The sequence below is a fragment of the Rattus rattus genome, chromosome 1, assembly GCF_011064425.1.
Source record: "Rattus rattus isolate New Zealand chromosome 1, Rrattus_CSIRO_v1, whole genome shotgun sequence".
NCBI lineage: Eukaryota > Metazoa > Chordata > Mammalia > Rodentia > Muridae > Rattus > Rattus rattus.
Window position 1 is genome coordinate 24976225 of NC_046154.1, and position 15466 is coordinate 24991690.

Sequence of the window (15466 nt, forward strand, 5' to 3'; positions counted from 1 at the left end):
CCCCCACCTCCCGGAAGTGACGACACAGGGGCGAGAGGTGCGGCGGCCGGCCTTCCGGAGCGGGACGCGCGCAGGATGGCGGAAGCGGAAGGGAGTTCTCCGCTCCTCTTACAGCCGCCGCCGCCCCCTCCTCGGATGGCGGAAGTAGAGACGCCGACGGCGGCCGAGACGGACAAGAAGCAGTACCACGGGTCCGGTGGAGTCGTCATGGACGTGGAGCGGAGCCGCTTCCCCTACTGCGTGGTATGGACACCCATCCCGGTGCTCACGTGAGTCTCTTCCGGTGTCGCCGCGAAGTCGGGGAGGGCCCGAGCGTCCTCCGGTGTGCCATTCTAGCTTTTTTCCCCAGACTTGCAGCAACCCTTACTCTCGGCCCCGGGTCCCTAGAACCCCCGTCACCTGTGCGGTGCGCGGTCCTGTTAAATGTGGGGTGTATTTCCGGCCCTGGTTCCCCATGGTCTAATTGGGAAAGAGGACAAGTGTAGATTAGCCGCAAAGATCAGGTAATTAGCACGCTCCTAAGCTGCAGCTGTACAGAAAAGACCCTTATCCATTATCTGAAGAGGCATCTTCATTCATTCATTCATTGAGCAAATAAGCGCGTACTTGTCATCTGCTATGCACAAGACGTTTTGCCTTTAGAAGCAAAAGCGAGAGTTTGAGGCCACACTGGTTCACGGACAGTTTACAAGCTTGGTTTTCTGATCTAGAAATTCTCTTTCCCCATGGTGAAGCCGAGTGTCTTGTAACATTGTCTTAGTCAGTTGACTACCCCAGCAAGGAGATATTCAGAAGCCAGTTCACTGACTGTGAACTAGTTAATAAACTCGTCTTTCAGCTGTGGCGCAGCACCTCTTACCTGAGGAGATACGTATTTTTTTTTTCTCTATCAAAACCAGCCACCAAGCATGGTGATCCACACCTTTAACCCTGGAGGCAGGGGCAAGCAGATGTCTGTGAGTTGGAGGGCAGCCTGAACTATATGGTAGGAATTCCAGCCATGCATGCATAGTGAGACCCAATCTGAAACAAACAGAAATACAACCAACTAACCAAAAAGAGCCAAGTTGTATGGAGAAGGAATCATTTTTAGCCTCAAATGTTTCCGATCCTAAAATCACTTTAATCTTTTGATTTTGTATTTATTTTACTGGTTTTGAGACAAGATCTTGATATGTAGCCCAGCCTGGCCTGGTATTTATTGTGTAGCCCACCCTGACTTTGAACTCCTGTTCCCCCTGCCTCAGACCTCTGTGTTCTGGGTGCATACTGCTTCATCCAGTGACCCTAATTTTTGAATTGTGTAAAGCTACTTGGGTCTGGGTAGATGGCTTTCTGTGTAAATAACCTGAGTTTGAGTTCCTGTCACCCACGTAAAAAGCTTCATGCAGCAGTGCATTGCCTGAAATCCCAGAGCTGAAGTGGAGGCGAGAACATCTCTGAGGCTTGCTGGCTACCTAGTCTTGTCAAGTCAATGAGAGACTCTGTCTCAGAAAGTGGGGGGTGGGTGGCTGTACATAGTGATGACACACACCTGTATTTCCAGCTCTCAGCCGGCAGAGCCAGAATGGGGTCGGACTGGGACCTAAATCAATGAATGACGTGTGGTCAAGAGCACTTGTTGCTCTTACAAACCAGTGTTCAGTTCCCAGAGGGAGCCCTTGTGGTGGTACATAGCCATCTGTAACTCCAGTTCCAGAAGAACTTATGGGCACGGGGCAAGCATTCAGTACACATGCATACATGTAGGCAAAACATTCATATAAAGCTAGACAGATGATAAAAGAAAAAAATCAAAGTCTTGAGTCCGGCACTGTGGCTCACAGCACCGTTCTGAGAAACCCCAAGAGACTAAGGTAGGAAGGTCCCTGACCATTTTGAGGCCATCCTAGTCTTCAGAGGAAGGTCCAATCTAGGGTTCCAGAGTTAGACACTGGATCCAAAAAAAAAAAAAAAAAAAACAAAAAAAGAAAAATCAATTAAAAAAAAAAAAAAAAAAAAAAAAAAAAAAAAAAAACCTTACAATGTGTGCTTGTTAATTCATCAAATGTTCCTCTAACACGTTTGCTGACTGACTCCTTGTGGGCTGTAGTTTGCAGGAGGCAAAGCCTAAATGTCCAGTGTGTTGTGGCGAGGCAGGCTGCGGCTTGTTCTCAAGCATTGATGGGAGGGGTAGAGAGTAAATAAGTAACTGATGGGAAGGACTCCAGATGTGGAGAGAATGGGCTGTCACTGTGAAAGTGGGAGGGTTCTCAGGTGACCGCCTTGTTTCTGTGAAAACCAGCCATGCTAGCTGCGATGGCCTTTTCATTTTTTAAAAATTATCTTGTGTGTATATAGCACTGTGGGTGTCAGAGGACACTGTGGCAGTCAGAGGACAATGCACAGGGGTCAGTTGTCTCCCACTGTGGTGTGAGTCAAGCTCAGGTCATCAGGCTTGGCAACAATGGTTCAGCCTTATATACTGAACCATTTTCAGCCCCTCATTTTCAGAAATATTTGTGTCACGGTTTCTCTGCCCAGAAATAGTAGCAGCTTGAGGTGGAGACACACAGTTCCCCGTTGTCTAGACTAGAAGTAGCCGGCGTCTTGGTTCTCTTCAGATCTGTGTTCATAAGGCCAACATGAATAAGTCTGTTCCCGACAGAGGACTTGCCCTTCAGCAGAAGGGACAGGGGGCAAATTAACTTTTGTAATGACATAGTTACGTGATGTTGCTGGAGGTGCATGCAGATGTACGGGCAGATGTGGGAACTCTCATGTCTGTGCAGGGAGGTTGGAGGAGGAAACTGAGTCCAAGACCTACCCACCTCTTAGTAATAGCTACTGCTAGAAATAAAAACAGCCAAACATTTCATGCACACCGTCATCCAGTCCTTACATCAACCTGTATCAATATCCAAAAGCAGATACTGAGGCATGAAACTCCAGTACGAGTCACTAATGCATTCACTAAACTCTACTGAGGACGGCTTTTGTCCTAGGTCAGAAGAGACAGCAGTTACCGGAACTCCAGAGCTTGTCTTTGGGGAGCTGACAAGCTGCATTGAAAGTTGCTTCCCGCCTAGCAAGCGCAAGGCCCTGGGTTGGTCCCCAGCTCCGAAAAAAAAAAAAAAAAAAAAAAAAAAAAAGTTGCTTCCCTAGGACTGTGCTAGGCATAGACTTTGGTGTTTCTCTCCAACCTTCATCCCCAGTTCCATTGGCCATCAGCAGTCATGATGTAGACAGAGTACTGCTCAAAGCCAGGTCCCCTGACAGGTGAAAGGAATCTGGATCAGAAGAGCTGGGACTGGGTTCTGAGAAGCCAGAGGAGCTGTTTCCCACAGTTCTTGGTGTCCTATGTTCACTGTGGACCCTGAGCTGTTTACCCTTTGTCAATCAGGTAGTAACTGTTCACCGAGCACCTCAGCATCATTGAGCACCCCACATGTGAGCAGCATCCTACATAGACTGAGCAGCAGCCCCTCAGCCCCATACTTGTTACTCTGCAGAAAGATGGGAACCTCTCTGGCCTGTCATAGCTACATCTGAAACAAGCAGAGCCTGACTGTACTGGTTTTTTGTTTGGTTGGTTGGTTGGTTTTGGTTTTGAGACAGCGTCTCCCTCTCTCTCTCTATGTAGTCCTGGCTGCCCCTGAACTCAGTATGTAGACCAGGCTGTCCTTGAACTCACACAGAGTCACCTGCCTCTGCTGACTTCACACACACACATACACACCCCCGCCAATTGTCATATAGAGTAATCTGATGTGCATGTGGGGCGCGGTGTGACTTTCCAATATTCCAATTAAGTGGGTGTGCAAAGGGCTTGCCTCACAAACATGAGAACCTGGATTCAAGTCCCCAGAATTCATGGAGGACAGGCATAGGGGTTCCTGTAACCCCAGTGCTCCTGGGGTGACATGGCAGACGCCGGAGACTCCCCAGAAGTTCATAGACAGCTAACCTGGAGTACACAGCAATGAGATCCTGTCACAAGGCAGAAGGCAAAGCAATCCCAAGGTTGTCTGTCTTCACTCCTCCACACACACACCAGGGCACACGCACACACATCAGACACAGACAATGTCAGATCAGAGTGAACCCCATTATCCATTACCTCAGCTGTCATTTCTCTGGGTTGGGAAGAGTCAGAATCCTCTCGGTTCTTTTGAATCTACAATTAGTAGTCGGTTACAGTTACCAGGCTAAAGAATATTGGGAGGTCTTCCTCCTACCCAGCTACACCACTACTCCTAAATACGGATCGTCTGTCCATCGTTCTGCTGACGGATACACAGGGAGTTTGGAGCTGTGCGCCAAGGCAGGCACCATCTTAGAAGTCAACAGTTAAGGAGACGCAGCCTTTGTTCTCGTGGCGTGGAAGGACTTAGTGAAGATGAGTTTTAGTGCCTGGATATGATGACAGAAATAAAGCAGGGTGGTGGGTCTGTGCCATCTGTGCTGCTTCGGTGTGGAGGTAGGATTGCGATGGGGAGGGGCTGGTGGGACCCAGCTCTTACAGGCTACGGACAAGCTGCAGAGCTGGTTCAGTGGTTAGGAGCCCATACTGCTCTTGCAGAGGACCTAGATCCGGTTCCCAGCACAACATCCTGTGGCGCGCAGCTTAGAACTCTTGGCTTCTGCAGGCACCTGCACTCATGCCTCACACGGCACACACAGGTACACAAGTGTTTACATGAGTAAAGATTACTCTTGAGAAAAAGAAACTCTCTCCCTTTTACAGACAAGACAAACCTATGGCTATTAAACTGGGGCTGGCAAATGCTCAGCAGAGAGTCACCTTGATTGTCTATCAAGGCTGTAATCTGGGGCTGGGACTGGAGCAGTAGTCTCTACACTGGCCTCCTCCTGCCTTCTCAACACCACTCCTCCCTGCTCACTCTTTGGGCTGTGTACCAAACCTTACCTCCTGAGCCATCTTACCAGCCCTACACGTCCCGCCCTGTTCTTAAACTTCCTTCTTGAAGGGTTACTTACATATGATAAAGTGCACAAATCTTAGGCATACGGTTCAGGGAAGCTTTTATGGTTTTCTTTCCTTTTCAACTTAGGGGCTGGAGAAACAGTTCAGCAGCTAAGACCTGTACTGTTACAGGGGACCCTGCACCTGTGTCAGGCGGCCGACAGCCCCTGTAAGCCCAGCCCCAGTACATGTGAGCACCCATACGTACCCACATGCAGACACATGCACAAACACATAATTTAAAGTAACACGAGTGAGAGGGTCACAGTCCACACGTGGAGGTCAGTGGACAGCATTATTAGTCGTTTCCCCCTAATACCATGTGAGTCCCAGGATAGACAGGGTCATGAGGCATGGTGGCAGGCACCCTCTCTGCTGAGCATTTGCCAGCACCAGTCCAGTAGCCATAGGTTTGTCTTGTCTGAAACACAAAGCAGTGCTGTGTTTATACTCTCGGGTAAGGCCTTCTTCTCTGCCAGGAAGGCACTCCTGAGTCTGTCTTACATAGCAGAAATGTGCTTCTATTACGTACAACTGGTGCACGGCTGTGCTAGTTTTGTCTTCCCGTCAGACATTGGTCTGTGCCCCCACCCCTCTGTGTGTGTGTGTGTGTGTGTGTGTGTGTGTGTGTGTGTGTGTCTGTAGTGAGGGTTGCTTTTAGAGAGTGTTATTTTAGTATGTGTGTGTGTGTTGTCTGCACGTATATATGTGTACTGCAAGCATGCCTGGTGCCCACCAAGATCAGAATAGTGTGTCATATTCTGTGGAATTCGAGCGATGGAGCTTTGAGCTACCATGTGGGTGCTGGGAACTGAGCCCAGGTCTTCCGCATGAACAAGTGCTTTTCCTGGCTAGGCCATCTTTCCAGTCCCATTTTTGGGTTTGGGGTTGTTTTTGACACAGAGTCTCACCATGTAGGCAAGGCAAGTGCTGGGATAACTGGCATATAGCAGCCCTGTCCAGCTCAGTTGGGGTTTGTTGTCTGTTTTTAAAATTCACTTTGAGATTATTTACATATAACAAAAAGGTATATGGTATTTTTTCATTTTATGTGTATGGGTGTTTCGCTTGCGTATGTCTTGTGCAATACACCTGCCTGGTGCCCACAGGGGCCAGGTGGTTGTGAGCTGCGGTGTGGGGTTGGGGATTGATCCAGGTCCCCTAGAAGAGCAGCCAGTGCTCTTAACCACCGAGCCTTCTCTCCAGCCCCATAAAGGTACACCTTTTAAGAACACAGTTCAATGAGGATTTTTGCTTTTTACAGTGCTGGGGTTCAAGCCCAGGACCTTGTATACGCTAAGCAGGCACTGAGGGGACTATATCTGTTTTGTATATCCTCATACTAGAGCTGCTGAGGCATAGCTTACAGTGCCTGACAGTTTTCCATGAGAGAGATGTTTTATCTACTCAGATCTGGCCGCTCTACGCCCAATGCTGCAGTTCCCGTCAGTTCAGTGGTAGCCCTGGGGACCTCCCACTGTGATTCACCAGGGACCACTGTTTCACATGCATTTCTATAGCATTGACAAACTGGATGGCAGACCTCAGCTCTGTTCTGTTGCTGTGTCCTGCAGGTGGTTTTTCCCCATCATTGGTCACATGGGCATCTGCACATCCACAGGAGTCATTCGGGACTTCGCTGGCCCCTATTTTGTTTCGGTGAGTCCCCAGTTTGCCCTGTCCTAGAGGACTCCAGGCCCACAGAGAAGGCTGACCTGGGCCCATGATGTCGTCCATAGCTCTCAGCCTGGGTCCTAGCCTTCTGCCCTTCAGCGTTTGACCCATTTCCTTCTCTTGCCTCCAGGACAGGCCAGGAGGGCAGTATGGCCAGAGGAATCTTAAGTTACTGGTTCAGCCCTCTGTCCCCGTCCCTGGGTACCAAGACATGGGTAGGGGTTAGAGGCAAGAGTGGAGTCAGACCATCCCGGAACCACATCTCTGGACCTTCAGAAGGTGGGAGCCATTGTTGGGGGAAGGGGAGGCTGACATGGTTCCCATGGTGGGGATTTTAGAGTGCACCAGCTGTGTTCTCAAATCTGCTTCCTGGCGATGGACCAATGCTAGTCCAGGGGCTCTTTCTTTCTAGATGAGCGCATGCCTCTGCCTGTTTTCAGGTGGCTGAGGCTGAAGAGGTGTGACGACATGGCCTCTTTAGTAGTCGTTAGGATCACCCTAACAGGACAGGCCTATTGCTGTGCACTTAATATGTTGACTAGCTAAGCATAATGGTCCGTGCCTCTAATCCAGGATTGGAAATCTGAGGCAGGAGGAGTGCCAACAGTTCATGGTTAGCCTTTGCTGCATAGTGAGTTCCAGGTCAATGTTGGGTATAGAGTTAGACTCTGCATCACAAAAACAAAACAAGGGTTGGGGATTTAGCTCAGTCGTAGAGCACTTGCCTAACAAGCTCAAGGCCCTGGGTTCAGTCCCCAGCTCCGAAAAAAAAAGAAAAAAAAAAAAAAAAAAAAAGACAAAACAAAAACAAAACAAAACTAAGCTGGGTGGTGTAGCTCACACCTTTAGTTCCAGCACTCAGGAGGCAGAGACAATGAGTTCAAGACCAACCTGGTCTCCATAGACAGTTCCAGAACAACCAGGGCTATACTGAGAGACCGTGTCTCAGTATGTGTAGAGATTACATTTCTGGGGGACAGGGAGTGTTCCATAAGGAGTCTAGGACTCCCCACAGTCCCTCATCAGAGAATTCTGAGGTCCAGCAGCCTCTTACCTGCATTGAAGGTGTTCCACTCTAGCCTTGTGAGCTACCACTATGGTGCTGAGAGGTCAGAAGGTTGGTGTCACACATGAAGGAAACCTGCCCATGATGAAAGCCCAGACACCGCCCTGAGGACATAAGGAGAGGACCAGAGCAGCCTGTGCGTTTATATTGCCTCCTTTCCACAGAGCAGCCACTGTGACCTACCAATGCCTGCTGTCTGCAACCCTGCCATCCCCTTCTAAGCCACTGCCCTTCAGGCACTGACCTAGGTTGTTAGCAGACTGCATGTAGTTTCTCCACTGACTTCTGCTCTTGTCTCTCAACAGGAAGACAACATGGCCTTTGGAAAGCCTGCCAAGTAAGTGAGTGCCTTTGTGCCTAGCCAGGGCTAGGCTCCTCCTGCTCAGAGCAACAGGCCAGGCCCTGTGAGGCACAGCAGGAGCCAGCACCCTGAGTGCCCCGCACCAGGCACCTAGAGTCAGTTTCTGTCTAGGTCTCATGCTGTAGCCCATTGGGTCTTCTCCAGAAAGGTATGGGTCTTGGGCAATGTCACACAGGAAGCAGCAAAGCTGGTCTTATAGCCAAGTCTGTCTTCCTGTGTAGCCTGGAGTACTTCCTCCCCTGGGGAACACCCCAAGAAATATCATTTCTCTACACATACTGAGACCTGTCTCTGAGTATAGCCCTGGTTGTTCTGGAACTGTCTGTGGAGACCAGGCTGGCCGTGGGAAGTGGACCATTTAAGGAATAGGAAGGGGGGGGGTTGGGGATTTAGCTCAGTGGTAGAGCGCTTGCCTAGCAAATGCAAGGCCCTGGGTTCGGTCCCCAGCTACGAAAAAAAAAAAAAAAGAAAAAGAAAAGGAATAGGAAGGGGGCTGCTTGGTGCTCCATTGCGTCTTTCTATCTGGAGGGTAGGAAAGCAAGTCAGGCCCCAATGTCACCACATCAGGGTGACATTCAGGTCTGCATCTGCTGCCAGTCTCGTCCCTGTCATCTTGTTTTCTCCTGAGCCCTCCAGGATTGCTCAGCCACTCATTACTGGGACACACTGTACAGTTTTTGCTTCCCCCTGTTAAAGCCGTTCCCAGCCTCGGTGCTGACCTAACCCCTTCCATCCGCTAGACTCAGGTGTTTCCCGTTCTCATCCATTCAAGTTGCCATGACAAATGCCATTGAGTGGGTGGCTCATCAACAAAAGTGTCACATCTTTAGAGACTGGGAGGCCCAAGATGAGGTGCTGGTACATGGCATGCCTCGTGCCAACACAAGAAGAAAGGAACGAGGGGTCTCTTAGGCCTTCTCACCCACAGTGGGAGTTCCTCGGGGGTTAAGGTTTCAACAGAACAGAGAAACAGACATCCAGACCACAACACTCTGCTCTTCTTGCCTGGTTGTTGTCTGCTGACGTATCACTTCCTGGGGAGATGTGAACAGACTGTGACCCCAGATTGGACACTGATTGTACCCAAATCAAGCTTGTGACCCTCCCTGAATTTATAGTTGTTAAAACTTACAGACCCCTGGGATCGGGCCTTGAGACTTGTTTCAGGAGTTTCCTGAGCCCTGTGAATTTTCACTTCCTGAGTCTCAGAAGCTCTCCTCTTCCCTCCAAAGAGGGTGTTTCAATTGGGAGGAAGTAGCCACACTACCCTGGTCCTGGACCTGGTTCCCCATCACCCACAGCCTTGGACACCCCGCACAGAGAACATTCATAAAGTTGAAAGCCGCAAAGGGGCTGAACCAGTGCCCAGTACGTCTCCCCTTTCCCTTCAGGTTCTGGAAATTGGACCCTGGACAGGTATACGCTAGTGGGCCCAACGCGTGGGACACAGCTGTGCACGATGCCTCCGAAGAGTACAAGCACCGCATGGTAGGTGGGAGCTGGGCTCAGAGGGTCCGTGGGCCCCCACCCCAACCCCTACCCTGACCCGGCTGCTCTTGTGTCTGCAGCACAATCTCTGCTGTGACAACTGCCACTCACATGTGGCTTTGGCCCTGAACCTGATGCGTTACAACAACAGCACCAACTGGAACATGGTGACGCTCTGCTTCTTCTGCCTGATTTATGGGAAGTATGTCAGGTGAGCTGTCTTCAACCTGCAGGCTCACTCGGATGCTCTCCCAGGATCCTGGAAAGGCTGTCCCTCGAGTCCTTCAGTCAGTGGGGACGGTTGGAACAGAAACTGAGGTTCCAGAGGAACTGAGTCCCTGGTGGAGAGCAGGGTGGCCGTATCAAAGTCCTACCCCACATGGGTTCCAGCTGACGTTCACTTGGTCACTGCTGGGTTCTGGTCAGCTGCTCCTGGGCTGCAGCTGGCCCTGGGAAAGGACTGTAGTGGTTCTGGCTTCCTGAGAAGCTGTGAGCCTCCTACAGATGCCCAGAGGAGCACAGATCCTCTTGGATAGTGTTACCTCCATGGACACTCCCCTGCCCGCTCTGTCAGAGGCAGGCTTCTGGACAGTTGGGCTCACAGTCCGGGGAGACTTTTGAAGGCACAGCCTCGGGACCAGTGAGGATTAAGACATTGTTCCCAGCCCACACTAAGGACTCAGGCTGGGTGAGTTCCCTGTATCCCACAGCGGACCCCAGACAGAAACCATCTCACATGCTGGATGCCGCAGTGCACACTTTTGATTTCAGCGCTTGGGTGGTAGAGGCAGGTAGATTTCTTAGCTGGAGTCTAGCCTGGTCTACAGAGTGAGTTCCAGGGCAGCCTGAAAAGAGAAATCCTGTCTCCAAAACAAAAAACATCTTACTCCTGAACTGCTTCCCGCACTCCCACTTTGTTCTCTTTTACATTTGCCTTTGTTTTATGTGCGTTGGTGTTGGCCTGCATACATGGCTATTCGAGTGTCAGATCTTGGAATCACAGTCGTGGGCTTCCCAGGTGGATGCTGGGATTTGAACCCAGTCCCCTGGAAGAATAGTCCGTGCTCCCCAGATGCCATCTCTCCAGCCAGCCCTTTCCCAACGTTGTTCTTTTTTTTTTTTTTTTTTTTTTTTTTTTTTTCTGGTTCTTTTTTCGAGCTGGGGACCTCAACCCAGGGCGCTATGCCTCCTAGGTAAGCGCTCACCGCTGAGCTAAATCCCCAGCCCCTCCCAACGTTGTTCTTAATTACACTTATCAGGAGCCCCTACGGCTTTAGAGACCCCCAGAAAAGAACATAACACAGGCCTGAGGCAGGGCCAGGGTTGAGTTCAGGCCCTGATCAGCTCCTGCCCCATGAGTAGCCATGTCTAGTGACCTGACCTTCATTACCGTCTCAGTGGATCCCACCCTCACCTGGAACTTCCTGGTCAGGAGTGCTTGTAGATGCAGTGAGACCCAGCCCACTGGCTTCTTTAAGGGCCTCCATAGTATTCATCAGGCCCATCCCCATCCCTTGGGTAAGTTCCAGGAGACCCTAGGAGCCTAAATCCTGTCAGGGTTGTGGAAGGAGGGTTTCTGGGCCCTGCTCACCTGACCCTGACCCTGTGCTCTTCTCCCGTCAGTGTTGGAGCCTTCGTGAAGACCTGGCTGCCCTTCGTCCTTCTCCTGGGCATCATCCTGACCATCAGTCTCGTCTTCAATCTGCGGTGATGGCTTTCAGATGTCTAAGCCCCTGAGGAGGCCCCTTCCACTCACCCCTTTTGGTCTCAGTTCTTTCATCCCCACCCTCAGGCAGAGTTGCCTCCTGGGTTGGAGGTAGGGTCGGGACCTGGGACAAAGTGCTAATGTTGGGCACCTGATGGGGCCATTTAGAGCCTCCTTGTCCTCTCCATGAGCCGGAGACCTCACCTGTGTGGCATCCCCAGTGCCATCCCGGAAAGGCCTCCCTCCCTCTAGAGCATCTCCTGCCACCATCACTGGGCCACTCTTGCCATGCCCAGGGCACAGTGCGACAAGAACCCACGGGGCAAAGCAGTGTTCGGAGCTGGATTTGAAGCTGTTTTCTGGCTGGTAGTTGGGTGTGGTGTTAGGAGAAGTGCTGCACGCCAAGCGACTTGGAACCTTCTCCGCTGGTCTCACTCAGATGGACTGGGAGGGCTGGCTGGGCTCCTCCTGTGTCTGCCAGAGCTGCACAAGCGTGGTGTGTGCCTCATCACCGCCAATCGGCCCTGGCTAGCAAGGGCTGAATGGCACTTATGCCGAGTGTGTCCCCAGAAACCAGGTAACATGAACCCCACTTGTTTCCAGCCCAGGAGTCCTCATGCCGGGGATAGAAGCCTTTAGGTCCAAAAGGTAGCTCATCAGAGCAGCTGGTGCCACTGATTGGCTAGGTCTGCTTCCGGTTGCTACAATGGGCCCTGTGCAGCCTGCCTCCCCCTGGTCCACAGGCTCCTTTATAAGGGGCTCCCTGGCAGGAAATAAAGTTTTAAGTCTAAGTGGTGTCTGTCATTTTCTTCTTCTGTGTCCTGATTCTTTTTTTTTCCCCCCTGGAGCTGAGGACCGAACCCAGGGCCTTGCGCTTGCTAGGCAAGAGCTCTACCACTCAGCTAAATCCCCAACCCCCTGTGTCCTGATTCTTTAAGCTCATAAATCCCTGGGGACGTGGAGCAGAGAAATCTGGCTGCTAACCCCATGCCTGAGTCTTGTAAGTTCTGCCACCGCACAGGCTGTGGGAGCTCCTGCCGCTCCTGGTCCGTGTTCCTAGCTCCCTTCTGGAAGGACCCTTTTCTTCCCTGCTGGGAAAAACTTGGCACTGGGGTTAGGACCATAGACCTAACTTGCTCTGAAGTGACCTCCTTCCTCAGCTAGAGTACACAGTTGGGGTAAACCAAAAGGAATGGCCCTGCCCTTTGGGCAGCCATATTGAACTCTGGGTTGTTTACCCCACAGCCATGTCACTGGTCAGCTCGCTCCTTGATGGCTCCCAGTGTTCCTGTGTGCCTCACCACATAACAGTCTGTCCTGGTCTCTGATCCTTTGCTTCCCACCAAGGTCCAGCTTAAAAGCTGTTCCCAGGACAGCACTTGGCTCTGACAGCCTGTTGTCTAGCATGGCCTTGGGCTCCATCCCCAGCACTGAAATGCTTTCACCGCTCCAGCCCTTGTTATAGAGTGCAGTTACGTGACCTCCCAGCAGCCTTGTAAGGTGGTCACCATCAGTCCCATGCGGTGCTGAGGAAAGGAGCACCCGTAGCTCGGCCTGGGGGAAGCAGGGCGGCCCAAAAGCCAGCAGGGTCCCACCCTAGAAAGGACACCAGGGCCGGAAGACTAGCAGCATTGGACACCTTCCAGGGGTGCCCCGAGGTGGGAGGAGGGCTGCAGATGCATCCCTGAGAAGGGAGGAGGATGCTGTTTGCCACTCTCCCCAAGGGAGAGACTTGATAGTGCAAGCGGCCACCAGGATGACCACTTCCACAGGGGACACGAGTGGAAAGCACGAGTGGAAATGTGTGTTTCCACTGAGCCACCTCCATCCTTACACATGTGTTTTCTAAGAATCTAGAGAGTTCACTCAATGGTGCTGAAAACCTAGGAATAGTTTTTCTTTTCCCTTTTCCTTTTTTTTTTGGGGGGGGGGGTAGGATTTCTCTGTAGCCCTGGCTGTCCTAGACCGTGCTATATAGACTAGGTTAGCCTTGAATTCAGAGATTTGCCTGCCTCTGTCTCCCGAGTGCTGGGATTAGAGGTGAGCGCCACCACCACCCAGCCTAAAATGATTTATTAACCAATTTAGATGAGGAAAAGGAAGCTGAAAATGAGACAGACTAAAACAAGTGGGAGCTGGGGGGACAGCTCAGAGGGTGTGAGCCCAGACTGTTCTTCCAGGGCATGGGGAGTCAACAAAGGCTTGGAGCTGAGTAAATGACTCAGCAGTTGAGCAAAAGGTTGGATGCTCTTCCAGAGGTCGCAGGTCCGATTCCCAGCTCCCACAGGGCACCTCATCCCGTCTAGAACTCCGGTTCAAGGGATCCAGTGGCCTCTTCTGGCCTCCCTAGCACCAGGCACAGGCAAAACACCCATACACAAAATAAACATTTTGAAGCAAACAAGCTCGAGGGCCAACAACATGCATGGCGCAGAGGGTGAGGCACTTAACCACCAAGACTGATAAGCTGAGTTCAGCCCCTAGAACTAAAAGTGGAAGAGAATTGATTCCTGCAAGGTCCTCTGACCTCCATATGCACATCACAGTATGCACACAGATAAAGTGCCAAAAGTTATTTCAAAAACGGGCTGAAGGGGGTTGGGGATTTAGCTCAGTGGTAGAGCACTTGCCTAGGAAGCACAAGGCCCTGGGTTCGGTCCCCAGCTCCAAAAAAAAAACCAAAAAAAAAAAAAAAAAAACTTGGGAGGCAAAGGTGGACTCTTGGGTTGGAGGCCAGCCTGATCTACTAAGCAAGTTCCAGGAGAGCCAAGGCTACCCAGAGAAACCCTATCGGGGGCCAGGAGGAGGGTGCTGAACAGATGACTCAGCACCTAAAAGCACCTGTTACTTTTGCAGAGGACTTGGGGTCCCAAATGCCCACATGGTGGCTCACGATCATCTGTAACTCCAGTTCCAGAGGCTGATGCCTTGGAGGATGCATTCAGTGCCTAAGACCAGCCATAGATGGCTACAAAAAGATCATGGTCCCAAAATCCGTGCACTCTAAGACCCAAATCAGGTTCTCCTGAGGAAGACGCGGTACTGAACAGTGAGGGTGTAGGATCCTCAGCTGACAGTGGAATCCAGGGCAGGTGACAAGTGAGACAAAGAGCTGTCTGTCGGTGAACAGGGATGGTCAGAGGGGCCAGAGTGGCTGTGAGCATTGGTCTATCGGAGAGAGGTCACCCGCTACCACATGCTAGCTGTCCCAGGCGCCTATGCCTCTCTCGGGCTTCTACTCCCCAGTTTGCGTGGAAGGAAATTACTGCTCAGATCAGAGAGGTTATGAAAGCTGCTCAAGATCATACAGTGCTGGATCTGGGCCCCGTCCAAGGTTGCCTTGTGGCAACTCTACAATCTTTCCGTTACCACAGTTCTTAGAAAAGTTTCTAACTTTGCTTTCAAAGCAATTTTCTATCAACTCCCTGTGGCAGAGTGGGTCTGCTACCCATTCCACAGATGGACCCATCAAGGCCCTGAGCTAGCCCTGAGGGTGAGGTTTGCTTTAATTACTGGGTAAGTCTGGTACATACAGTACAGCTTGGGCCCAACCACGGGGACCCACAAAACTGGCCCTGGGTTGTCTGACAGCTGCTGTGGGCACACCTAGTGCACTCTGGGGAGCTGCAGTCCAGGCCCGGTTTTGCACCAGGCTCTGCTGAGGTGTCTCCTCCTCCTCCACCACCTCCTCAGGGCTGGGGCAGCAGCTGCTGGGCGAGTCAGCTTTCTCCCCACTGCTTTTGTAGTCTCTGAACTGCCTTCCTGGAGAGCTGGAGTTGCCTTTGAAGTTGTCCTCCCTACTGGACCCTTACAGGTAACACATCCAGTGGTCTAAGGGACAGGCACTGCCACCTGGTGTCCTGGGCACATTCTGGTACCTCAGGAGTTTGGGGTGGGGGTTGTGGGGTGGGGGATGGAAGGTGCAAGCAAGATTATGACTTTGGCTTAGCCAGGTAGATGACACTTTCTATCACTAAAAGGTCTGTGTCTCACAGTGTTAGTTCACGGCAGGGGACACGTGGTGCTTGATCTGCCTCTGAAAGAGATAGAACTTGAGAGACCCTGGCCTTGTAGGCCCATGACCCAGACCAGACAAACCTGTAAGTCTAAGTCAGGCACAGTTCTTGCCAAATGTCTTCCACCTTCACTCACAAACACATCTGGTGGTCCCCGGGGTACTAAAGTACACACCGCAACCGAGCCTGG

The 15466-nt window shown here is 51.3% G+C and overlaps 1 protein-coding gene across 1 annotated transcript; it reads left to right on the top strand.

Annotated features, from left to right (window-relative positions):
* Positions 1–12: 12 nt before the first annotated feature.
* On the top strand, positions 13–12051 carry Tmem222 (transmembrane protein 222). Its single transcript, XM_032896564.1, has 6 exons — positions 13–269; positions 6541–6625; positions 8012–8043; positions 9459–9555; positions 9636–9766; positions 11179–12051. Exons 1-6 carry the CDS (start codon positions 76–78, stop codon positions 11264–11266), a joined length of 627 nt encoding a protein of 208 aa, XP_032752455.1. The 5' UTR covers positions 13–75; the 3' UTR covers positions 11267–12051.
* Positions 12052–15466: the final 3415 nt, after the last annotated feature.